The sequence below is a fragment of the Haliotis rubra genome, unplaced genomic scaffold, assembly GCF_003918875.1.
Source record: "Haliotis rubra isolate DU_JTF1 unplaced genomic scaffold, ASM391887v1 Scf353, whole genome shotgun sequence".
In the NCBI taxonomy this organism is placed as follows: Eukaryota; Metazoa; Mollusca; class Gastropoda; order Lepetellida; family Haliotidae; genus Haliotis; species Haliotis rubra.
The window spans coordinates 843526-871247 of record NW_025767028.1 but is presented as its reverse complement, the minus strand read 5'-3'; the positions used below and the strand labels follow the sequence as shown (position 1 = coordinate 871247).

Sequence of the window (27722 nt, the reverse complement as noted above, 5' to 3'; positions counted from 1 at the left end):
TCAGAGCTACTGTATCTCAAACAACATGCGAACCACACTGTTTCATGATCACATCCCGTTGTCTGCCTGAGATACTGGCACGTTGTGGACTCAGGAATTTCATGGATCTAGTTTGTCGTAAACAACTGGGCAAATGAAAGTATCCATTCCCGTTCGATGGTGTCTCAAGGTGAAACAAACAATCAGCGGTAAATGCATAGTGAAATATTTAACACGCGTGACACGGTTGTGCTTTGAACCTTACGTTATATGCATCATGTTCAGTCTTTATCGAGAAGGTTATAATGATTGGGTCAAACCAAATGTATACGTTCTTCTGTCCAGCAATACACACGCACGCACGCACGCACACACACAATTTGAATGAAACATTTGGCCTTATCCTGTGTCCACTATGTGTACTTCGTGAGACCCGTATATAATATGTATAACCTGTGATATTTCACTGTACATCTACATTTCAATAGTCAATAGATCCTAGATTTTGTATATATGATTTGAACCCAGGATATATTTTAAAATATATAGAACAATAAATTTTTTGTATCACTCCGATTCAGCTTCCTTTGACTTGTGGTTGTCGTCAGCGTATGTGCGCATGTGGGTATCTGAACTGTGGAGTTTTAGTGGGACCGCCCAAGTGGTGTAATGGGTAGACTGTCACCCCTGATAAGACTTAGTGGAACCGCCTCAGTGGTGTAATGGGTACACTGTTCCCATGGAGAGTCCTAGTGGAACCGCCTCAGTGGTGTAATGGGTAGACTGTCACCCCCTGGTAAGTCTTAGTGGAACCGCCTCAGTGGTGTAATGGGTACACTGTCCGTCTGGAGAGCGGAAGGTCAATTGTTCGATATACTTTCACTTGATTCTAAAATACGTTAAGATAGGGTAATTGTTGATACCCGCCCTGAAACCTCCCGACCACCTGATACTAAAAAATGTTAAGATAGAGCACTTGTTGGTATTCATCCAAACAACAGCCGTTAATGGGATAAACCAAGAACTAGTATGCTCGGAGTTTCCACATGACAACCCACCCATACACAATATCTGCCCTTTCCCAAACACAACCCCATTCCTTTTCCATACAAGCATGTCCTGACCCCTTCCCTGCACTGCCTTACACACACTCTGCGGTCTGCACCCTCTTACACGAGCCCTGCCCCTCGCCACATATACCTTGCCCAGCCTTATCCCACCCTTACACGAGCCCTGTCCCCATTCCCTCCCCAAACAAGGAGTACCCCCTTTCTGCACATGCTCGCATCTACCAGACACGCACTGTACATACGCGTATATCCACCATTTCACCTCGTACAACACAAACACTATATACACATATCGTACATTTTGTTTATTGAAACCCTGTCAAGAGCTACACTTACAGCTGTGGTCGTATAGACATGGTAGTAGCTGTGACGGTGTTGTACCACCCCGTGATTGCATACCACACCATCCCTCTGTCTCCCTGATTGCCGTACAAGCCGTTGATGTTGACGTCGTAGCATTTGTGATACCACCATCCTCCCTTGTACATTTGGGCACAGTTCCGTAAGGACTTGTCGTTGTCGGAGTCGTACGTAGAGAATTGCAAACCGTTATGGTTACCGAAACTGTCCCCTTAAAAAAGGATATATACCTACAGTATATATGTGAGACAAAAGGATATTCCTACAGTATATATGTGAGACAAAAGGATATATACCTACAGTATATATGTGATTGAAGTCTGTCCATCTGAAATGTCAAATGTTAAAGTTTCATAGATTGGAATGCAAATTATCAGACAGATCAAATCGTTCACAACATCCGTTGTCTATCACCTGCAACTGTCCACTATGCCCTCTGAAGTCAACGTACATACCTGCATTTTCACTGTAGTGCGTAAAGCACATTGACCTACCTGTATTTTGACTGTAGTACGTGAAGTAAACAGATCTACCTGTATTTTCACTGTAGTACGTGAAGTAAACAGAACTACCTGTATTTTGACTGCAGTACGTGAAGTAAACAGATCTACCTGTATTTTCACTGTAGTACGTGAAGTAAACAGAACTACCTGTATTTTGACTGTAGTACGTGAAGTAAACAGATCTACCTGTATTTTGACTGTAGAACGTGAAGTAAACAGAACTACCTGTATTTTCACTGTAGAACGTGAAGTAAACAGAACTACCAGTATTTTCACTGTAGAACGTGAAGTAAACAGAACTACCTGTATTTTCACTGTAGTACGTGAAGTAAACAGAACTACCTGTAGTTTCACTGTAGTACGTGAAGTCAACAGAACTACCTGTATTTTATCTGTAGGGTTTCAGGTACTTTGAGCTACCTGTATTTTCACTCTAGCCGCTGAAGTACCATGACTTGATTTTACCTGCATTTCCACTGTAGCCCATGAAGCTGACTCTGTACTTGTCCGCCTCCCCAGCAACGCTGAAGCTATTGTAGAATGCGTGATAAGCACTACCGTTAGTGACCGTCAGCTCAAACCTCAGGGTGTAGTTTCGTCCTGCCTGCACAGTGAAGCGATGGAGGAGATCGGTACCTGGACAGAGGGAACCACGTCATGTTCTTCACCACTCCAGCTACAAATACAACACCGTGTAAATACAAGTGACAAACTCTTATCAGGGCCATAAACAATGTCTGCCATAAAAAGTGACTCCACGACGCAGTGTGCCTCATCAACATGCTTCTATCGTGAAGATCCATGCTGCCCGTGAAACGGTGGGCGCATCCTCGCATCATCTCAAGGTGGGGAAACGGTGGGCGCATCCTCGCATCATCTCAAGGTGGGGAAACTGGGATGGGTGCCACATTTCCACATCACCACCCCCATTCAATCCCGCACTATAATTAATAACCAGTTTCTTATAACCAACGACCTTGGTATGATGTTAGGGCCGTAAGAATATTACAAACTCCACAACTGTTGACAGAGGGGTGACCTCACTTCCAATACCACACACACAATGTTACCTACCCAGCAATACCACACACACAATGTTACCTACCCAGCAATACCACACACACAATGTTACCTACCATCCAATACCACACACACAATGTTACCTACCATCCAATACCACACACACAATGTTACCTACCATCCAATACCACACACACAATGTTACCTACCCAGCAATACCACACACACAATGTTACCTACCCAGCAATACCACACACACAATGTTACCTACCATCCAATACCACACACACAATGTTACCTACCATCCAATACCACACACACAATGTTACCTACCCAGCAATACCACACACACAATGTTACCTACCATCCAATACCACACACACAATGTTACCTACCATCCAATACCACACACACAATGTTACCTACCCAGCAATACCACACACACAATGTTACCTACCCAGCCAAAAGTTCCCATCCAGTGAACCAAAGCCATTCTTATACTCAGCCCAGTTCTTGTCAAATCCGACTGTCTCGTTCACTCGTCTTTGAACCAGCTGAAACATTATGTAACAGCTGACTATGTCGTGAAAATATACTGAACGCTGAGAGAAATGTCAGCGATGTAGCTAATAAATATTTTTTATTTCCTGTGTAGTAAAAACAACAATGTAAACTCAGAAACAGTTTAAGGGCAGACGTGTGGGGACATCTCCAGACAAACTCACCGGTGACAAGATTGATGTTCGGAACAGTTACCTACTCTGACTTGAAAAATATGGTCCAGAATTTCATCAGGAAAAATAAATTACCTTGGCTTTGCGTGGGTTTGTGACAGCTGCCTTTGCGGCGCAGAATAAGCTCAACGTTTAGTATTTGATTCACAGACAGATTATCATAATTATGGTAATAAATGTATAGCGCCAATATCCAGCTCAGTTGCTCAAAAGCGATTTGTTTTTCGCTCAATCATTGGATGTCACTTTCAAACGGCAAATCGTATTATCAGTTTCAATATACTGGGGATCATACAACACGTGCAGCCACTAGGTGCACTGAGTTAATGAGGCTTTCCCATCCTTACAAGGTACCAATTCACAGCTGGTTGGACTGGGACACTTAGTCACAGTACTTTGTCCAAGTTGACTGCATGTTGTTGTACCCGCAACTAGGTATTTGCACGTGGTCATGCTGCCACCATCTAGTGATCTACCAACGGATCGTGGGATCTTTTGTGGGTTGTGTACTGTACACTAGGAGTTGTGTACTGTACACTAGGGGTTGTGACAACACTGAAAGAGTCTGCACACAAAGTTGACTCCAAGGTTTATACACCCGGTCACAGGGGCTCGATCCCATTACCTCAAGCTCGCTGGATCAGTGGCCTGTTGCCTTAGACAGCTCGCCCACCGCGCCCCATCGTGATATAGTCTCCTATTACAGAATCGTATTCTGTTTTCAAGAGAGGTACCACGATTTGGCAAAAAACATGTCTTTTATGTTCGGGTTTTCATTTCGAGGTTTGTGATTCAGACGAAAGAGGTGACACCGTCATGGTCACCCAAAGATGTGGTCGGATTGCATGACTGCCACACCATCAACGACAACGCGGACGTATGGAAGCTTAGGTAAACACATAAGTACGGAAATAGTGTGATAAGTCTCGGAGTTCTCTCTTGATTAAGGAAGTGATATTTCTAGGCTTCAAGACTGAAATTTCCCAAAGATTTCATTTTTTTATTTTTTTTTTTAATTTTTTTTTTCATGAAACCAAAGTCTTTCCAAAGTTGCCACACCACTTACTGTCCAACCTCCTCCATCACCGGTCATGTCACAGTAGACGTTGAAGGGAGTTCCGCCGTCTGGGCTCACAGAGTACACTCCTGATGACGTGATGCCTTGTTCCAGTAAAGACAGACAGTCTCTGGCGGAAGTTGATGAAGTGACTGCTGGAAAATAACCATGCTTGTCAAGCTGATGTGTGGAACTGTACACAGAAGATGCTGACGAGGATCCATGGCGAAAGGCCCAAGGCCCACACTTTAACGTCATATTGGTATTATCTCAGCTATAAATCGTTTGAAGATCCGAGTTAGAAGTGATCTTCAGTAACCCATGCTTGTCGTAAGAGGCGACTAACGGGATCCGGTGGTCAGGCTGGCTGACTTGGTTGACGCATGTCATCGTATCCCAATTACGTACATCGATGCTCATAATGTTAATCACTGGATTGTCTGGTCCAGACTGGATTATTTACAGATATAGCTGGAATATTGCTGAGTGTGGCGTTAATCAACAAACAGAACAAACAAGCTGAACAACACGCTTAACGTACCTGTGATGAGTGACGTCGTCGGCGCTGGTGTTGTAACAGTTACAGTTTCTGCCGTCGATGACGACGTAGTCATGGGAGGCATTGTGGAAGGAGTATGGGTCGTTGGGGTTGATGATACGCAAAGCTTTTCATTGCAGTTGTCATGGGAACAACACTGCCGACATGTTTGGTCTCGTCCCGGAGAACGTTTTCCAATCACAATGACCGCGCGCGCGAACAAATCACACACCTGCAACAGGCAAGTGTCTGTATGTATAAAAGTCAGACATAAGCCAGTCATTAACAAGTCACACACCTGCAACAGGCAAGTGTCTGTATGTATAACGGACAGACATAAGCCAGTCATTAACAAATCACATACCTGCAACAGGCAAGTGTCTGTATGTATAACAGTCAGACATAAGCCAGTCATTAACAAATCACACACCTGCAACAGGCAATTGTCTGTATGTATAACAGTCAGACATAAGCCAGTCATTAACACATCACGAACCTGCAACAGGCAAGTGTCTGTATGTATAACAGTCAGACATAAGCCAGTCATTAACAAGTCACACACCTGCAACAGGCAAGTGTCTGTATGTATAACAGTCAGACATAAGCCAGTCATTAACACATCACACACCTGCAACAGGCAAGTGTCTGTATGTATGAAAGTCAGACATAAGCCAGTCATTAACACATCACGAACCTGCAACAGGCAAGTGTCTGTATGTATAACGGTCAGACATAAGCCAGTCATTAACACATTACACACCTGCAACAGGCAAGAGTCTGTATGTATAACAGTCAGACATAAGCCAGTCATTAACACATCACACACCTGCAACAGGCAAGTGTCTGTATGTATAACAGTCAGACATAAGCCAGTCATTAACACATCACGACCTGCAACAGGCAGGTGTCATTAACAAAGTCAGACATAAGCCAGTCATTAACACATCACACACCTGCAACAGGCAAGTGTCTGTATGTTTAAAAGTCAGACATAAGCCAGTCATTAACACATCACACACCTGCAACAGGCAAGTGTCTGTATGTATAAAAGTCAGACATAAGCCAGTCATTAACAAATCACACACCTGCTACAGGCAAGTGTCTGTATGTATAACAGTCAGATATTAGCCAGTCATTAACACATCACACACCTGCAACAGGCAAGTGTCTGTATGTATAAAAGACAGACATTAGCCAGTCATTAACATAAAACACTAACCCCGTACGCCGATGCCTGTGATGTCTGGTCCAAATTTGATCATATAGCCTGTAAGTTGCAGGGTTAAACTACAAACAAACTTCTATCATGACTTCAGTAAATAATCATGTTATATGCCTCTGTTTTCTAACACGGCAAGTATGTTTAAAAATCTTAATAACTCGGTTATGATAGAATGGAGATAAGCGTATCGTGTTGGACAATCAGAGGTATTTAACGAAATTGCAATGGGTCTGATTATTTTATTTATAACCCCCACGAAATTTGAACCTATTATAATTTCGATATTTACCTCTGATTTCCGAACACAGTATGTTTATCTCCTAATAAACAAACAAGTCGCACACTTACGTGACGTAATATTATACATATCTGGAACATCAGAGTGAGTGAGTGAGTTTAGTTTTACCCTACACTCAGCAATATTCCAGCTATATGGCGGTGGTCTGTAAATAATCGAGTCTGGACCAGACAATCCATTTATCAACATCATGAGAATCGATCTGCGCAATTGAGAACCGATGACATGTGTCAACCAAGCCAGCGAGCCTGACCACCCGATCCCGATAGTCGCCTCTTACGAGAAGCAAGGGTTACTGAAGATCACTTCTAACCCGGAACTTCACGATATCCAACTCACATCAGTGCTCTCACAGCCAAGTCTATAGGCCTGCCTTCCTTTGTTGTTGATGAAAGACCGAGTGAAGCAAAGCTGTAATATAGACAGAAAAAGGAAGACTGAAAATATCTACCAACTGAACAAGACTGTTATCGAGTGTTTAGAAACGAAATCTATATCGTTGGTTGCAGGTACTTCAGAACCCGTGTTTTCCAACAGCTACTTATGTTATATAATTTTGATATGGTGTAAACAGTACTAGCAGTAGTCTTAACACACTTCCTCTTATTGCCACGATTCCAGCTGAATACAATATTTTGAGCAAATACTGCGGTTCAGACAAAGCCTACAACCTGCTGTATCTTCGACTTCGGAGGAAATAAAGATTACCTATCTATCATGGTTGGCAAAACTATTGCAACATGAGTAATTAACTAAATGAGGACAATTATTTTGTTAGAGAGCAGGACATCCTAAACTCCATTAGTCGTCAGAGAGCAGGACATCCTAAACACCATTAGTCGCCAGAGTGAAGGACATCCTAAACTGCACTCGTCGTCAGAGAGCAGGACATCCTAAACTCCATTAGTCGTCAGAGAGCAGGACATCCTAAACTCCATTAGTCGTCAGAGAGCAGAACCATCCTAAACACGTAGTCGAGAGCAGGACATCCTAAACTCCATTAGTCGCCAGAGAGCAGGACATCCTAAACTCCATTAGTCGTCAGAGAGCAGGACATCCTAAACTCCATTAGTCGTCAGAGAGCAGGACATCCTAAACTCCATTACTCGCCAGAGAGCAGGACATCCTAAACTCCATTAGTCGTCAGAGAGCAGGACATCCTAAACTCCATTAGTCGTCAGAGAGCAGGACATCCTAAACAATTAGTCTCCATTAGTCGTCGTCGAGAGCAGGACATCCTAAACTCCATTAGTCGTCAGAGAGCAGGACATCCTAAACTCCATTAGTCGTCAGAGTGCAGGACATCCTAAACTCCATTAGTCGTCAGAGATGCAGGACATCCTAAACTCCATTAGTCGTCAGAGAGCAGGACATCCTAAACTCCATTAGTCGTCAGAGAGCAGGACATCCTAAATCTCATTAGTCGTCAGAGAGCAGGACATCCTAAACTCCATTAGTCGTCAGAGAGCAGGACATCCTAAACTCCATTAGTCGTCAGAGAGCAGGACATCCTAAACTCCATTAGTCGTCAGAGAGCAGGACATCCTAAACTCCATTACTCCATTAAACTCAATAGTCGTCAGAGAGCAGGACATCCTAAACTCCATTAGTCGTCAGAGAGAGCAGGACATCCTAAACTCCATTAGTCGTCAGAGAGCAGGACATCCTAAACTCCATTAGTCGTCAGAGAGCAGGACATCCTAAACTCCATTAGTCAAGACATCCTAAACTCCATTAGTCGTCAGATAGCAGGACATCCTCCAAACGTCCATTGAGTCCATTCTTCACGAGAGTGAGCAAAATTTATCGACATCCTAAATGCTCCATTAGGTCGCCAGAGAGCAGGACATCCTAAACTCCAGAACGGGACATCTCCCAAACTCCATCAGTCGTCAGAGAAAGGACATCCTAAGGCTGCAGAGGAGATCGTGCGTTACGAATGGGCGTATAAATAATCCAGGGTCTTCACGGGCAAATGAGTGAGTGCACGCCGTTAACCGTATCCAGGCTGCTGCAACGTTACCGACAGGGAGGAAGGACTGTAGACAGACCCAGAACGGGAAGACCACGTGTCACAACACCCCAGGAAGATCGCCGAATTCGAACAATTCACTTACGCAACAGGTTCGACACGGCGACGGCGACGGCTGCAACAGCGCTGGGACATCGCATCAGCCAACGCACAGTACTCCGACGACTTCGTGCTGCAGGAATCAGAGCCTACCGTCCCTTCCGAGGAATGTTCCTGACAGCACAACATCGACGGCGAAGGGTACAATGAGCGAGGCAAGTTCGAATCTGGCAAGTGCGAGAATGGCGCCAAGTACTGTTTTCTGACGAGAGTCGTTCCCAGTTGTTCCAGAACGACTGCAGACAACGAGTTTATCGCCGAAAAGGTGAACGTTTAGCTCCACCATGCATCCGAGAGGTCCATCCGTTCGGAGGGGGAGGTGTTATGGTCTGGGGAGGCATCTGTGGGGAACAGAAGACTGACCTGGTCATTGTGCAAGGGAACCTGAATGCTGTTCAGTTGTGCTTCCATTCTTGCGGAACCAGCCACAGGGGATAGTGTTTCAACATGACAATGCCAGACCCCACACAACAAGATTGACACAGGACTTCCTCAACCGCCACAATGTTCATGTTCTCCCTTGGCCTGCCTGTTCACCCGACATGAACCCCATAGAGCATCTGTGTTACCATCTGGGCAGACGGTTAAGGAATCGTCAACTACCCCCAGTGACGACAGATGAGATGGAAGCCCTGAGAGAAGAGTGGCAGAGAATCCCACCACCCGTCATCAGACGCCTGGCGTCATCGATGAGACGACGCGTCATGGCATGTATTGATGCACGTGGGGGTCATACACGGTATTGAGACATGTTCTGTTTGTTGTGTAAACTTGGACAATGATTGACAATTATGTGTGGCTTTTAAGACATCGCTGAAAAATGAGTTGTTGGACCCCACCATTGTTCAAATAGCGCCCACATGTTATGTGTTACCTGTATTCCAATCATTTTGTGGCCTAATAATGATCATTAACCCTTCTTTCACGATATACACACGCTTCGCAAATTTGATTTGTTGTGTTTTGTTTACCACTCATCAAACTCCACCTATACTTTCTTTTGCCGTTTAGTTTAGTAAATAATGGTAAATTGTAAAAAAACTGTCAACGAAGGACAGTAAAATAACTAGATTATCACAGATTCGAGTTTAAAACTAGTAATTAAATTTAAAACAGTTTAAATATAGATGACAATACACGGTAATAACAGGCCATGTATTGCCACCAACTGAAGGTAGATCACCATACTAGGGACCATGGGGACTTACATTACATTTGCTTCCTGCATGGACGCTACCTGGATTTACACCATCCCTTCAGCTATTAGTAGTTTTAGATAATCTAGCCACATATTAAACGAACATATATTCTACGATTAAAATGGTAGTAGGTTTAAATTTACTTTGAATGTTTTGGTACTTACGTACCCCCTCAGGGGGGCAATCATTTGACAGTACTTTAACCCCCTTTGAGGGTACAGCCACTGAACATCTAAGTTACTAATCTAAACTACATATCATTAAAATAAATCTATCTACAGAACATATTTATAAAAAATCATTAATCAAATCAATTTATTTTAAAAAATCAGGAATGAAATGAAAATGAACAGTATTAAAAAGATCCTTAACAGTTTTAACATTGAAATATTTATCTCTTATGATGGAGAATTCAACACAGTCTAGCAGGAGATGTTTGACTGATTCTCTCATCAAAAGGGATATAAAACGAAGGATCTTCACCTTTCAACAGATATCTGTGTGTTTAACGCGTATGGCCAATGTGACATCGTCGTCAAATCTGGACAGACAACCCAAGTAGGTGTAACCAATATAAGGTTTTATTTCATCTAATTTATTGATACCTACCTGGGTGTCCCACTTCTTCTGCATCAGATCACGGATGTAAGTTCTAATGCTAGCTTTGTAATCAGAGAATGGAATAAGAAGTGGTGTCACAGATTTATTGACTGCTGCCTGGGCAGCAAGATCAGCCATTGTGTTCCCAGAAATGCCAATGTGGCTGGGTAACCAACAAAAAGACGATGTCGCATTGGCCAGTAGCAAGATCATTATATAACTCAACAATTTGAATTAAAAGTGGATGTTTATAAGAAAGATTTCTAATAGCCTGAAGGCAAGAAAGAGAGTCTGAATAGATTATACATTGTTTGTATTGAGGGTATTTTTGAATAAATTTTAAGCCTGTTAATATGGCGTTTGCTTCTGCAGTAAAACTAGAGCTGTTATCTGGTAATCGAGCAGATATTGTTCTGGATCCACCATCCTTGGAGTCATCTGTAAGTAAGGATTTATATGTAACTTGTTTGAGTGGCATTTTAGAAGTTGAGACGTACAATATATAACAAGTTTTATGGATAACAACTTCTTTATTTTCGTGAGTGCGACGTTTCGATACAGATTCTTGTACCGTTGTCAAGCAAGAGTGATACATGAAGTGTAGGAGCTGCATATATATACTGTATATAACAATGAAACAACATAATAGACAAAGGAAACAACATAATTGCCATGATTGGCTAAGCAGTAAGCTGATGAAGCCAGTGAGTACATAAGGGATAGTGAGTGGAAGCCAGAGATGTAGTTACAATGAGATGTTTATACAATGGATGCGATGTTTATACAATAGACTGGGCTTGGTGGAGGAGTGGATCATAAGCAGATGGAATGAAGTATCCTTGGTCACGGTTGATGGTAGGCTTGTGGCGTTTGATGTGTATGGCTTCTGTGAGCTTGCGTTTAGTGAAGTCCGTTTGGTTGTTGGCGAGAATGGTAATGTCGGACCACTCTATTTGATGATTGGGGTTGGCTTTGATGTGGTCAGAGATAGCTGATTTGGTGTCGGAATTAGCAACAGAGGTGCGATGTTCTTTTGACTCGGGTGTTGATGGGTCGGGATGTTTCACCTATGTAGCATTGTCACAATCACAGTCTATTTTGTAAATAACACATTTCCGGGTTGTTGTTGTTGACGGTGGGTTGTTTTCTTCCGTTGGCATGGAGGAGGTTGTTGACAACCCACCGTCAGCAACAACAGCGAAATGTATTATTTACAAAATGACTGCATTGTGAACAATGCTATGAATGGCCGACCATATCACCAATCAATCAACCTGTTGCAATTCCGACATAAACATTATCTCTGACCAGCATCAAACCCCAATCATCAAATGCTGACCTATTCGCCAACAACAAACGAAACACAAACTCTGAAAGCTCACATCCAAGCTTATAAACCACTCATCAAACCGATCCAGAATACCATCTGTATTGCGTCCACTCTCCACCGAGCCCATCTCATTAAAACTATCATCTCTGGCTTCATTACTCACTATCCTCCTGTACTCACTGGCTTCATCGCTTTACTGCTGTAATCATGGCAATTATGTTGTTTCACTTGTCTATTATGTTGTTTCATTGATATATACAGTATATATATGCAGCTCCTACACTTCATGTATCACTCTTGCTTGACAACGGTACAAGAATCTGTATCGAAACGTCGCACTCACGAAAATAAAGAAGTTGTTATCCATAAAACTTGTTATATATTGATTTATATGTAATATATCACGGGCAAATGAGCGCTTAGACGTTTACGGGAACATACTAGAGACAACGAAGCCAAATGGGAGTCTCAGCAATACACGCTACCCGTACTGTATGTCTGGCAGAGAAACTTTTATAGCAGTTAACTCCTTAAATATACTTAACCCTGCTAGGTGGTTAAAGGGAGTGTGTTGTTGGTAGGTACACAATGTTATGGAGGGGTTTCGGTAATTGGGGCTGGTTGCGCCCCTTATCTCTATGACCATGCTATGCAGATGGAAGACCACACTGAAAGCCCCGACATCCTGCCAGTTTCCAGTACAATTCATGATTCAGGAGTGTCAGGTTGTGTGTGAGTGAGTGAGTAAAGTTTTACGCCGCTGGGGAACCCCAGAAATGGACTACCCAACCGTTCCCCGGATTCAAGAACAGAGCACGGACCTCTTTTGAGACATTGTAAACCAAAAGTCACCGTGTTCCTTAATCTGATTGGTTGAGAAACACGATCGAATGGTAATCGATTCCCGGCAATTGCAAGACTATTCACTGCGTATTGATACATACAAACATCGCACACAATTGTATTGTTGGGTCGTTAGCAGTGGCGACGTCATTCAAATCATATTGTGACTTAAAAGCGGATTGAAGTCACAAATGAGCAGTTCCAGATGCTACCAGCTGAGTATTACCGCTAAAGCGGGCTTTCGGGTTGCTTGACTTGTTTGCCCAAGAATATCTGCCAGTCCAAAGCCAAAGTAGAATGAACCGTAAGCCCACGCACCCACTGTGACGTCAAATGAGCTGATAGTGGTCCGTCGTTAAGGTTGAGTGGTCCGCAAATTTCTGATAATAGGAGGGCCGTTTCATGATAATTCCGTGTATTTTAGCAATAATACTCAATAACACCCCAAAACTGGCCAACACATGATGTTCATGTCCTAATTCCACAATGACAATGTGCTGAACACTAGGAGGAGCTACTTCATTTATTGCTGGCACTAAATCTTGTTTTTTATATTGTATACAAATATTGGTATGTTTCGCTATTATTTGATAAAAAGCTAATGATGTTGTGTTATGTACTGATATAAAAAAATAGTTCCACAAAAACCGATGTCTAGGTTATTTGTATTTCAATTCAGAAATCACCAAAGTGATAGGAGAGCTGGCTGATTGCATATTGTTTTTCCTTCCATTTCTCGCCTGCATCTGACATAGCCTATGGCCTCCCTCCTTCCCTCCGTCACCCACTCACTTACTCAATCACTCACTCACTCAATCACACTCACTCACAACCTCACTACCTCACTCAGTACCTCATCTTGACCACAGGCACCAGACAAGGCGCAGTCATCTGGCTTGTAAACTTCTTGGCACTCCAAGCACCTCAGACCTGTAAGATCAGAGGTTCGAGTTGAAAGCAAAGTGTATTTACCACTCCTTTTCGGTCCGGAATCGAGAATGGGGATTTTTTATAAAAAAGACTTTTACAGTTACACATGTGCTCTGAAGACGTGTAACGTACGACAGCGTTTTATTGTTGGTAACCTACACGACAGAGGTACAATATAGTTGACCCTACCGACCTCCTGATGATGTTTAATCTTATCTATACACAGGAGATACTGGATACATTTGCCTACCGTAGGACCCATGCAGTAGTGTTCCAAGGTGAAAGACGACCGACAAGGTTACCTGAGGGAGTCAAACAACCAAGTGAAACAACAGATTAACAACAAAACAACCTAGTTAAACAACAGATTAACAACAAAACCACCAAGTGAAACAACGGATTAACAACACAACAACCTAGTTAAACAACAGATTAACAATAAAACAACTTCGTCATAAGTGAAACAACGGATTAACAACAAAACAACCTAGTTAAACAACAGATTAACAATAAAACAACTTCGTCATTAGTGAAACAACAGATTAGCAGCAAAACAATAATGAAATAAATATACAAACAACAAACAAAGTGTTCTAAAATTATCATATGTCAATGAAAATTGAAAAAACATGCCTTTAGTAAAGTCGCCAGATCTTTGTTGTGATATATACCTGTGATATACCGGAAAGTTAGGATATATACTTGTGATATACCGGAAAGTTGGGATATACCTTGTTCAAGTATACTTCCAATTAAATCTTAACTTCACACGCATGTCCTTGTAGAGGTTGCTTAAACGTATGGTCATAATACTGTATAGAAGATAAAAGAAACCGATATACCTGTAAAAGTGTCACCTTGCTTCCAGACATCCTTGTGCTGCTCTACAACGCTTGACCTTAGATAAGGTTGTGGAAAGGAACATCTGTCACGTGTCACGTTAAAGCACCTCACCTGTGTGTTTAATGCCCATGCCACCGTTTTGTATGTGTGGATAGGCGTTAAGGCAACGGAAGGCAATTGCAGAGGTCCTTTGAGAAACTTACGGCTTGAGTTCTTTTATTATGCTTCTAGGATTGTCTCGACTATACCTTTTGATATACAAGTTGACATGCCCTGACGTAACTAAAGCATTGTTGATGTACAAGTTGACATGCCTTGACGTAACAAAAGCATTGTTGATTTACAAGTTGACATGCCTTGACATAACTAAAGCATTGTTGATGTACAAGTTGACATGCCTTGACATAACTAAAGCATTGTTGGCCTACCTTTAGAATACAGCACCACAAACTTTAAAAATACGTCATAATACCCTTTTACGTAATGGAATGTGATTTTGTTCGAAAGCACGTTCTCGAAACAATGCCCTATGACGCCGGCATGGCAACACGGTTGTCTGGCTCAGCGAGTGCGCATAAGCTCCGCTCACTGGTGTTTCATCTCTACGAGCTATGTCATTGCATAAGCCCAACGATGTTGAGAGTTTCCAGTAGTTGCATACGGGCCAAGTTGCAAGCACCAGTTTGAAGTATTTTTCTTTTTTTCACTAATACGTCCATATTTATTTGTATTACGGGCTGCTGAGGTGTTATGTTTTGTGTATTTTGTATTTTGTATTTTTTTAAATTTACATATATATTTTTGTCATTCAGTAATTTGCACCATTACACAGAAAAGTGTTTTATTAGTATTTTATTTTTCGAAGCGGTAATAATGCATTACACTAGATACGTCAGTCGTGTTTGTGCCGGTTCGGTCAATGCATTCTATTTATTAGGATTAATTCAAGGGATTAGGGCTAGGGCTAGGGCTAGGGCTAGGGTTTAGGGTTTAGAGTTGGGGTCCTAATGCATTATAGTAGGTACATGTCCGGTGGTTCGGTCAGTGCATTCTATTTATTAGGATTAATTCAAGGGATTAGGGCTAGGGCTAGGGCTAGGGCTAGGGCTAGGGTTTAGAGTTTAGGGTTGGGGTCCTAATGCAATATAGTAGGTACACGTCCGGTGGTTCGGTCAATGCATTCTATTTATTAGGATTATTTCAAGAGGTTAGGGTAATGAAATGAGGTAACGTAGAAATTTTGGGCTAATGGAAATTGGCCTGGAATATGCACTCAAGCCGTTTTCACACGCAACATAAATTTTGTAAAATAATGATTCGAAGGCTAACTCACCCTCGTGCCGTCACTACACATGCTCACGTCTCCCTCGTTCCTTAGTGCGATCCACATTATCCTTACAGTGTTCCCTACATCACTTTTCTGTCACAAAATCAACGATTTATATAAAAGCGCGTCATTCATGCATGCACCGTGAAATCTACGTCTGACGCCTGACGTCAACAACCCTTTTCAGTTTGAGGCATATCGGCTCATTCCACGCCACACGTTAATTTGTGGATTACGGAATGGGACGTGTGTGCCAAATGGCATCGGATCCATTCGGCAATTGTCCGTAGAATAAAATCACGAGACACCAAGTCTACCAGTAGCATTCGTAATTGTCCGTGACCTATTCGACTCTTTCCGTTCATTTCCGTGACGTCACAGGAATGACTCGATAAATTTGCACATTGTGCAACAGTGTGGACGTAGCTCAATCGGTTAGCTGTCGAGCTAACAATCCGAAGGTCGCGTCCGACGGGTTCTCACAAACTGGTTGCTTGTCTTAAAGACACGTCACCTACGGCAGAGATCGTCCTCACGAGAAGTTGTGGTGCTGTATTCTAAAGGTGCTCCACTTTGTTGAAGTACAAGTTGACATGCCTTGACATAAGTAAAACATTGTTGATATACGAGATGACATGCCTTGACGTAACTAAAGCATTGATAATATAAAAGTTGACGCCTTGACGTAACTAAAGCATTGTTGATATACAAGTTGACATACCTTGACGTAACTGAATCATTGTTGATGTACAAGTTAACAAGCCTTGACGTAACTAAAATTGGCTGATATACAAGATGACATGTCTTGACGTAACTAAAGCATTGTTGATGTACAAGATGACATGCCTTGACTTAACTAAAGCATTGTTGATATACAAGTTCACATGCCTTGACTTAACTAAAGCATTGTTGACACACAAGTTGACATGCCTTGACTTAACTAAAGCATTGTTGATATACGAGATGACATGCCTTGACGTAACTAAAGCATTGATAATATAAAAGTTGACGCCTTGACGTAACTAAATCATTGTTGATATACAAGTTAACAAGCCTTGACGTAACTAAAATTGGCTGATATACAAGATGACATGTCTTGACGTAACTAAAGCATTGTTGATGTACAAGATGACATGCCTTGACTTAACTAAAGCATTGTTCATATACAAGTCGACAGGCCTTGACTTAACTAAAGCATTGTTGACACACAAATTGACATCTCTTGATGTAACCAGAGCATTTTTGATATAGAAGATGACATGTCTTGACGTCACTAAAACATTGTTGATATACAAGTTGACAGGCCTTGACTTAACTAAAGCATTGTTGATATACAAGATGACATGTCTTGACGTAACTAAAGCATTGTTGATATACAAGTTGACAGGCCTTGACTTAACTAAAGCATTGTTGATATACAAGATGACATGTCTTGACGTAACTAAAGCATTGTTGATATACAAGTTGACAGGCCTTGACTTAACTAAAGCATTGTTGATATACAAGATGACATGTCTTGACGTAACTAAAACATTGTTGATGGACAAGTTAACATGCCTTGACTTAATTAAAGAATTGTTGATATACAATTTGACATGCCTTGGCGTAACTAAAGCACTGTTGATATACAATTTGACATGCCTTGGCGTAACTAAAGCATTGTTGATATACAAGTTGACAGGCCTTGATGTAACTAAAGCATTGTTGATATACAAGTTGACAGGCCTTGACGTAACTAAAGCATTGTTGATACACAAGTTAACAAGCCTTGACGTAACTAAAGCATTGTTGATATACAAGATGACATGTCTTGACGTAACTAAAGCATTGTTGATATACAAGTTGACAGGCCTTGACGTAACTAAAGCATCGTTGATATACAAGATGAGATGTCTTGACGTAACTAAAGCATTGTTGATATACAAGATGACATGTCTTGACGTAACTAAAGCATTGTTGATATACAAGTTGACAGGCCTTGGCGTAACTAAAGCATTGTTCATATACAAGATGAGATGCCTTGACGTAACTAAAGCATTGTTGATATACAAGATGACATGTCTTGACGTAACTAAAACATTGTTGATATACACGTTTACATGCCTTGACTTAACTAAAGCATTGTTGATATACAATTTGACATGCCTTGACGAAACGAAAGCATTGTTGATATAAAATTTGACATGCCTGTGCGTAACTAAAGTATTGTTGATATACAAGTTGACAGGCCTTGATGTAACTAAAGCATTGTTGATATACAAGTTGAAAAGCCTTGACTTAACTAAAGCATTGTTGATGTACAAGTTGACATGCCTTGACGTAACTAAAGCATTGTTCATATACAAGTTGACATGTCTTGACGTAACTAAATCATTGTTGATATACAAGTTAACAAGCCTCGACGTAACTAAAATTGGCTGATATACAAGATGACATGTCTTGACGTAACTAAAGCATTGTTGATGTACAAGATGACATGCCTTGACTTAACTAAAGCATTGTTGATATGCAAGTCGACAGGCCTTGACTTAACTAAAGCATTGTTGATATACAAGTTAACAAGCCTTTACGTAACTAAAATTGGCTGATATACAAGATGACATGCCTTGACTTAACTAAAGCATTGTTGATATACAAGTTCACATGCCTTGACTTAACTAAAGCATTGTTGACACAAGTTGACATGCCTTGACTTAACTAAAGCATTGTTGATATACGAGATGACATGCCTTGACGTAACTAAAGCATTGATAATATAAAAGTTGACGCCTTGACGTAACTAAAGCATTGTTGATATACAAGTTGACATACCTTGACGTAACTAAATCATTGTTGATATACAAGTTAACAAGCCTTGACGTAACTAAAATTGGCTGATATACAAGATGACATGTCTTGACGTAACTAAAGCATTGTTGATGTACAAGATGACATGCCTTGACTTAACTAAAGCATTGTTCATATACAAGTCGACAGGCCTTGACTTAACTAAAGCATTGTTGACACACAAGTTGACATGTCTTGACGTAACTAAAGCATTTTTGATATAGAAGTTGTTATGCCTTGACTTAACTAAAGCATTGTTCATATACAAGTTGTCATGCCTTGACTTAACTAAAGCATTGTTGACACACAGATTGACATGTCTTGATGTAACCAGAGCATTTTTGATATAGAAGATGACATGTCTTGACGTAACTAAAGCGTTGTTGATATACAAGTTGACAGGCCTTGACGTAACTAAAGCATTGTTCATATACAAGATGAGATGCCTTGACGTAACTAAAGCATTGTTGATGTACAAGATGACATGTCTTGACGTAACTAAAACATTGTTGATATACACGTTTACATGCCTTGACGTAAATAAAGCATTGTTGATGGACAATTTAACATGCCTTGACTTAACTAAAGCATTGTTGATATACAATTTGACATGCCTTGACGAAACGAAAGCATTGTTGATATACAATTTGACATGTCTGTGCGTAACTAAAGTGTTGTTGATATACAAGTTGACAGGCCTTGATGTAAAGCATTGTTGATATACAAGTTGAAAAGCCTTGACTTAACTAAAGCATTGTTGATGTACAAGTTGACATGCCTTGACGTAACAAAAGCATTGTTGATTTACAAGTTGACATGTCTTGACGTAACTAAAGCATTGTTCATATACAAGTCGACAGGCCTTGACTTAACTAAAGCATTGTTGATATACAAGTCGACATACCTTGACGTAACTAAATCATTGTTGATATACAAGTTAACAAGCCTTGACGTAACTAAAATTGGCTGATATACAAGATGACATGTCTTGACGTAACTAAAGCATTGTTGATGTACAAGATGACATGCCTTGACTTAACTAAAGCATTGTTCATATACAAGTCGACAGGCCTTGACTTAACTAAAGCATTGTTGACACACAAGTTGACATGTCTTGACGTAACTAAAGCATTTTTGATATAGAAGTTGTTATGCCTTGACTTAACTAAAGCATTGTTCATATACAAGTTGTCATGCCTTGACTTAATTAAGCATTGTTGACACACAGATTGACATGTCTTGATGTAACCAGAGCATTTTTGATATAGAAGATGACATGTCTTGACGTAACTAAACCATTGTTGATATACAAGTTGACAGGCCTTGACGTAACTAAAGCATTGTTGATATACAAGATGAGATGCCTTGACGTAACTAAAGCATTGTTGATATACAAGTTGACAGGCCTTGACTTAACTAAAGCATTGTTGATGTACAAGATGACATGTCTTGACGTAACTAAAGCATTGTTGATATACAAGTTGACAGGCCTTGACTTAACTAAAGCATTGTTGATATACAAGATGACATGTCTTGACGTAACTAAAACATTGTTGATGGACAAGTTAACATGCCTTGACTTAATTAAAGCATTGTTGATATACAATTTGACATGCCTTGGCGTAACTAAAGCACTGTTGATATACAATTTGACATGTCTTGATGTAACCAGAGCATTGTTGATTTACAAGTTGACATGTCTTGACGTAACTAAACCATTGTTGATATACAAGTTGACAGGCCTTGACGTAACTAAAGCATTGTTGATATACAAGATGAGATGCCTTGACGTAACTAAAGCATTGTTGATATACAAGATGACATGTCTTGACGTAACTAAAACATTGTTGATATACACGTTTACATCCCTTGACGTAACTAAAGCATTGTTGATGGACAATTTAACATGCCTTGACTTAACTAAAGCATTGTTGATATGCAATTTGACATGCCTTGACGAAACGAAAGCATTGTTGATATACAATTTGACATGCCTGTGCGTAACTAAAGTATTGTTGATATACAATTTGACAGGCCTTGATGTAACTAAAGCATTGTTGATATACAAGTTGAAAAGCCTTGACTTAACTAAAGCATTGTTGATGTACAAGTTGACATGCCTTGACGTAACAAAAGCATTGTTGATTTACAAGTTGACATGTCTTGACGTAACTAAAGCATTGTTCATATACAAGTTGACATGTCTTGACGTAACTAAATCATTGTTCATATACAAGTTGACATGCCTTGGCGTAACTAAAGCATTGTTACTACAAGTTGATAAGCCTTTACGGAACTAAAACATTGTTGGTATACAAGTTGACATGTATTGACAAGTTGAGAAAACAAGATGATTTGTCAAAGATGTTTGATTAAGCTTCTTGTATACCTCTTCCGCTGATTTACGGCCATATTGACGTAAAAGAGACCAGTGAGGCTGCATATTTTTTCAAATATATACCAATGGATAAAGCTTTAGAGTGGCACAACATCTTCACAAGACAAAAGGACTAACTTCAACCTGTTTTGAGAGGTCGGCTGGAACCTGTTTGGCGTTAAGTTCTAACATATTTTAGGTACCGTATTAATCATTCCCAGTGTAAATTACTGTTGTAAATGTGAAAACATGCCTCTTTTTGATTCGGAATATAGATGTTTTCCCATGCGGACGTTTTCTCAAATTTCAGTTACCCGACGGAATATACTGTATACCTATTTTCATTTTATCTCTTGCGTAGATTATGGAAAATAGACTGCAATTAGTTCATAAACTTAGGTAACTAAGCAGTTTCGATAATGAATGAAAGCTTACTACCTGACAGCATTTATGTTTCTCATGCATTTCCATTTTTTATTTTGTTTTTTTTACTGTTATGAGAGTGTGTTTTTTTTAAATTTATAGTAAGTGATAGTTGTTGTTGGTAGCAATGTTTAAGATTTTAAGTGAGGGTTTGGGTTATCTCGCATCATATATGTACAATAGCAAGTAGCATAGTATTTTTAGCGGTACGCCTTTTGAGACAGCGCTTCAGAGTTGCCTCCCTTGGCTGGTTGTTTATCGTGTTGACTTCGTCATGTCGAGTTTTCCACGGATTTCCATAAAGTTCTTAGTGGATAGTGATGTTACCTATTTCTGCTAGAATGCTCGAGAACTGTGTAAGAGCTAAATAAAGGCTGGTTGTTGTGTTGTGACTCGAGAACTGTGTAAGGGCAAAATATAGGCTGGTTGTTTTGTTGTGACTCGAGAACTGTGTAAGAGCTATATAAAGGCTTGTTGTTGTATTGTGACTCGAGAACTGTGTAAGAGCTAAATAAAGGCTGGTTGTTGTGTTGTGACTCGAGAACTGTGTAAGGGCAAAATATAGGCTGGTTGTTTTGTTGTGACTCGAGAACTGTGTAAGAGCTATATAAAGGCTGGTTGTTGCGTTGTGCGAGACGGTACTAACACATGCACTTTTTATATCACTGGATTTATACAAATCCGTCTTCGTCAAGCTGACCTACATTCAAGACTGACCGTGCGTGCCTGACTGCTTTCATTATAAACAACATTTATTCAGTATACCTGCTCTCACTGTAAATGTCAAAACACTGTTGACTTGATATCTTATATCTGTGACCCTATATTTTAGATTTGTGACTCAACTGCATTGTACTACAGTGTATTGTCATAAACTGTAGTTTGCTTATTGCTTGTTCAATATATTATTGAATATTTTAGACTTGTCTTTGTTTTATTTTGCTGGTTCAAAGGGGACTCTTAAACCTTTTGTCACGGCAATTGATTAACCGTAACAAAATTGGGGGCTCGTCCGGTATAAAATTCATTTGACCTTTTGTGAAATATATTTCAAATTTCTGCAAATTTGCAACAAGGTAATTGTGAAACCAGCAAAAGGGTGTTTGAACTTGAGAAGTTACTGAAAACCCCTACCTCTGAAATAGTCGGTGACTTGTGCAAATCAGATTTATTGCAAATTTCTTCACATTTTTAGTTTGAGGCCAAATCTGCTATGAGGAAATTTCAGATTTTGAAAATTGTGTTGAATCACTTTAGTGATGAAGTTTTTGGGCATGTGGTTTTGGAAATGGTGAAAGAAGAAAATTCAAAAAGAATTTGAGATATCAAGCTTGAAATCCAATTGCATATATTCAAAAGGAAGAATTGGAATTTAAAAAGTTTGAAATAGAGAAAGAAGGAGAACTAGCTAGAAAGGAAATAAAGTTGAGAAAATTGGAAATGACAGAGAAATTGAACTGAAAAGGCTAGAAAAGTCTTCCCCTTTAAATGAGAAAGAAGTAGACAAATACTTTCTACATTTTAAAAAGTGGCTAAAAACCTCAAGTGGCCTAGGAAGTCATGAACTATGCTACTGCAAACAATATTGAAGGCCTTGTTGATACAGCAAAGCTCAGACTACGATCCTGTCAAAAAGACACTTAAGTTAATGAGTTAGTGCCTGAAGCTTATCGAATTCAGAAATGCTCATAAAAAGGACAATGAGACTTTTGTGGAGTTTACTAGAGAAAAGGAAACTTTGTTTGACAGGTACGTGTGGGTCTAAGGAAGTCACAGATGTTGATGGTTTGAGACTGTTAGTTTTGATGGAGGATTTCACGCAGAGTGTTTATTCTGATCCCAAGGGTAGAGGGCGGATTCAGGCTTTGTCAGTTTGGGTTTGTTGTGGGTGGTGGTAGGGATGATCTTGACTAAGTTGGTGGGATACTAGTTGGAGCTCGTGAAGGCATGTTGTAGGTGGTTCAGCTCATGTTCTAGTTCACGATTGTTGGAGCAAATGTTCTTGGCCCGCGTGGTTAGGGTTGACTTTTTTCTTTTCTTTTTGTGTGTGTGTGTGAGTGGAAATGAATATACTGATCGGAGTGGGTGGGTTTTCCTGTAGAGCGTGGTTTGGATCTTCTTGCAGGGGCCTCTGGGTACATTGACGTCTAGGAAGGTGTGCCGCCACCCGTCTCCATAGTGAACTTAATTCGAGGATGTTTGGTATTGAGCAGCTGTAGTAGTGCGGTGGGATCCTGTTCTTTCCTGATGATGACAAAGGTGTCATCCACCTTCCTATACCAGCAGACAGGTTGGATGGGGGAGGGGGCCAGGGCTTGCTCTTCAAAATGGGTCATGTAGATTTATGTGATAATGGGAGTGTAGATTTATGTGATAATGGGAGAGACAGGGGATCCCATGGGGAAGCCGTGGATCTGTTCGAAAATGTTGTCTCCCTGGTGAAGTAGGTACACGTTATACAAGATTTAGTGAGGCTGATGATGAAATATATGGATACATTGGTGCAACACAACCATCAGTTATTTGTTGAACACATGTAATCATGAACTTACTCGTAAGTGGATGTGTAGGTGCCAGGATCCGCTGCTGACGGGGCCAAGAGGCGTAAAACAACCATCAGTTACTTGTTGAACACATGTAGTCGTGAACTTACTCGTACGGGGATGTGTAGGTGCCAGGATCCGCTGCTGACGGGGCCAAGAGGCGTAAAACAACCATCAGTTATTTGTTGAACACATGTAGTCGTGAACTTACTCGTAAGTGGATGTGTAGGTGCCGGGATCCGCTGCTGATTGGTCCTAGAGGAACCTCCTCTGCTTGTGCTGGTTGCTCCCCGCCCTGGAGACGGTGACAACTGGATAGTTCATCTGCAGCGTCCACGTCTTCATTGTCTTTCTCCACGACAACACGTCTTTATTTCCCTCTTTAGCCTGCTGATAAAGAAACTATCAGCTCCCAAACGATTTGCTCAACGATTTAGGAACTGCAACTAAAACCTGTCAGCTGTATTCATTTGAACGCCCGTGACGTGCGTGCTGGTGACTAACCTGTCCGCTAAGAGATTTGGAATAACCGCATGGACCTGTTCTTGAAACGAAATCTCAGTTCTTGATTAACCAAGGAAGGGGTGAAGTCCTTCTAAATTTAGAAAATTACTGATTGAGCAGTGTTCTCACCAGTAAATTTGGGTGTGCCTAATCTAAAGATGCTTGCCACAAACGAAGGTATGTGCTTACTGAAGACAATTGTCTCACCGCTTCAAAGGCCGCCCATAGGGACTCGTGATTAGCGTTACTGTAGTTCTACGGAAGTCAATATATATCATGACTACCCGAAAATGGGAAAAATGGCCGCCATATAGACTACATCAGTAAAATAAGTATGAGATCTGGCAGCTAATATATTTCCCTTTCTTTGCAATTCAATCACAAGAAACCAGTACGTTTCATTTAGTATGATTCTGCCCAAGATTTTTTTTTGAACTCTTCCTTTTGTGATTTTCGAGATGGGAAACCACCGTTTTCAGCCAGAAGTTAGAAGTTACGATGCCTTTGCTGTAGCCACAACAATGTTATTGGTGATGAATACCCCGTTATCACGAATGAAATGTACATGCTCTCTCACAAGTTCATCAAGTTCTCCTAACAACAAAGGCCGGCTTCGTCGTTTGTGAACAAATACCTCAATGTTTTCAGTTTTTCTGACATTTTGGCCAAATAGGATTTTTTCATGAATCTAACCGTGCTTTCTCCAATTTGCTTCTCCAATACTGAACTAAAGTGTTTAGCTGCTCTTGTATTTCCATGGTCGATGGCATATTTAGCAATGTTTGCTCTAGTCGTAGGGGAAAAGTTATTACTCTCACGCTTGCGTTTCGTACCTCGTTTGGTTGTGATGGTGTCTGGGGTATTATCCACACTGGCTTGAACGGTACTGTTTGCAGCCATGATGCGGCCACGTTTCTCGGGTGTTTTTTGCCAAGGATGGGTCTGGTAATGTCCCATCTCCACGCTTTCGAAATGTCACCAACTTCACTTCCTTTTTGTACAGTCGCGCTGATAGCTCGACATTTAACCATGTACTATAACAACATTATGACACTGAGTTTACCAATCTAGCTGAGTTCATCTCATTGAGACTTAACTGGCTTAATTAGATATCGTTTTAATCTAGTCTCTTTGATCTGCTTTAATCCCCTTGGACGGCATAGCTGAGCTGAACTGAACAATGTTATTTGTGTCTGCTCAGATGTGTGCCTCAAACTCAGTTGCAAAAATAAAACGTCTGGTCAACGATCAGGATGAAGTATCAAGGTCGCAAATTTTAAAGGCGGGAAAATTTATTTATCTCGTTTGACATTGGCAAGATGTAGTTTTTGTTGCCAAGATCAGAATACAGTACAAGTTTTGAGGTACCCAGTCTAGTGTTTTCCGTGGCTACCTGAATTTCTCGTAGAAAACGTACATTTCGTCATAGGTATTGTATTGTGTGTAGGTAAAGATGTGTGCTAAGTGAGTGTGTAAACGTTGTGTTTCTGATGTGTGAGTACTGCAGACGTGAAGCAATGAGTGAGTGTCTTAAATAAGTGAGTAGTGCAGCGTTAACGAATAGAGTAAAGATGTGTTCAAGAAAGTGAGACGGCTGTTAATAAATGCAAGTGAGTAATGCAGTAATCATGGCATTCGTGAGTTATGTGTTCTGTATTTGGAGTGAGTCTGTAGTTTTAGTGAGAGAGTAAGTGAGTAACGCATCTTTAAAAGTGAGGATTTCTGGTTCAGGTACGTGAGTTATGCTGTATTTGGAGTACTGTAGCTTTTAGTGAGAGAGTAAGTGAGTAACGCATCTTTAAGTGAGGATTTCTGGTTCAGGTACGTGAGTTATGTGATTTTGAGTACTTATGCTATATTTTAGGTAGTAATGTAGTTTTTAGTGAGAGAGAGTAAGTGAGTAACGCATCTGTAAGTGAGGATTTCTGGTTCAGGTACGTGAGTTATGCTATATTTTGAGTAATGTAGTTTTTAGTGAGAGAGTAAGCGAGTAACGCATCTTTAAGTGAGGATTTCTGGTTCAGGTACGTGAGTTATGCTGTATGTGGAGTACTGTAGCTTTTAGTGAGAGAGTAAGTGAGTAACGCATCTGTAAGTGAGGATTTCTGGTTCAGGTACGTGAGTTATGCTATATTTTGAGTAACTGTAGTTTTTAGTGAGAGAGTAAGCGAGTAACGCATCTTTAAGTGAGGATTTCTGGTTCAGGTACGTGAGTTATGCTGTATTTTAGGTAAGTGAGCAATGAAGTGTTTAGGACGTGAAAGTTTGGTGTTTTTTTTAAACTGAGTAGGAATCGAGTCAGTGATGTTATGTTGGAGCAGAAGTGCATAAGTGAGTAATCAAGCACTGACACCGTGTGTGACACTGTGTTGGAACTTAGAAACGCTGTGTTTAATAAGTCTTGGAACAATGCAGCGTTGAGTGAGTGAGTGAGTGAGTGACTCTGTGTTGGAACTTAGTAACGCTGTGTTTAATAAGTCTTGGAACAATACAGCGTTGGGTGAGTGAATGACACTGTGTTGGAACTTAGTAACGCTGTGTTTAATAAGTCTTGGAACAATGCAGCGTTGGGTGAGTGAATGACACTGTGTTGGAACTTAGTAACGCTGTGTTTAGTAAGTAATGGAACAATGCAGCGTTGTAGTGTGAGTGATACACACTGTGTTGGAACTTAGTAACGCTGAGAATAAGTCTTGGAACAATGCAGCGTTGAATACAACGAGAGAGAAATTACGTGTGTTTGAGAACGCGAATGCAGCATTCAAGATGTGAGTTAGCAATACTGTGTGGTAAGTAAATCAATACAGTTTTAAGGAACTGAGTAATGCAGCGGTAGAGATATGAGTGAATGATGCTACAGTGTATGTGACTGGGTCTTCATGTGTGTTAAGTACGTCAGCATACCTGTCAACATGAAAGCCGTATAAACCCCTGAATCCCTAAATACAACATAGTCCACTGCTTCTCAGACATTTTTATTGTGACCATTGGCATTATGCACATGTTGCCAAAACACAACAGATGTCGTACCAAATGTATCGTTGCCTCACTTTCGTATTCCAATG

The 27722-nt window shown here is 40.7% G+C and overlaps 1 protein-coding gene across 2 annotated transcripts; it reads right to left on the bottom strand.

The window, feature by feature from the left end:
- Positions 1 to 1339: 1339 nt before the first annotated feature.
- Positions 1340 to 14743, bottom strand: LOC124285141 (techylectin-5A-like). Of its 2 annotated transcripts, none has more exons than XM_046721305.1 (9): positions 14657 to 14743; positions 14065 to 14116; positions 13738 to 13814; positions 7121 to 7192; positions 5265 to 5493; positions 4733 to 4875; positions 3390 to 3486; positions 2378 to 2548; positions 1340 to 1620 (listed from the first exon to the last, which is right to left on the bottom strand). In XM_046721305.1, the coding sequence occupies exons 1-9, from the start codon at positions 14684 to 14686 to the stop codon at positions 1382 to 1384; spliced, it is 1110 nt and encodes a 369-aa protein (XP_046577261.1). In that variant the 5' UTR covers positions 14687 to 14743; the 3' UTR covers positions 1340 to 1381. The 2 variants fall into 2 exon arrangements, with proteins under 2 accessions (XP_046577261.1, XP_046577260.1); XM_046721304.1 differs by having other exon boundaries at positions 4733 to 4878; positions 14657 to 14742.
- Positions 14744 to 27722: the final 12979 nt, after the last annotated feature.

Bases quoted from the DNA above. Each gene is read 5' to 3' on its own strand.
- LOC124285141 (XM_046721304.1), bottom strand. From the start codon at position 14,686: ATGTCTGGAAGCAAGGTGACACTTTTACAG. The intron at 3,487-4,732 runs GTAAGTGGTGTG...ATAATGTTTCAG, and splicing joins GTGATGGAGGAGGTTGGACA to CTGGTTCAAAGACGAGTGAA. The intron at 1,621-2,377 runs GTAAAATCAAGT...TCCTTTTTTAAG, and splicing joins GGGCTACAGTGGAAATGCAG to GGGACAGTTTCGGTAACCAT.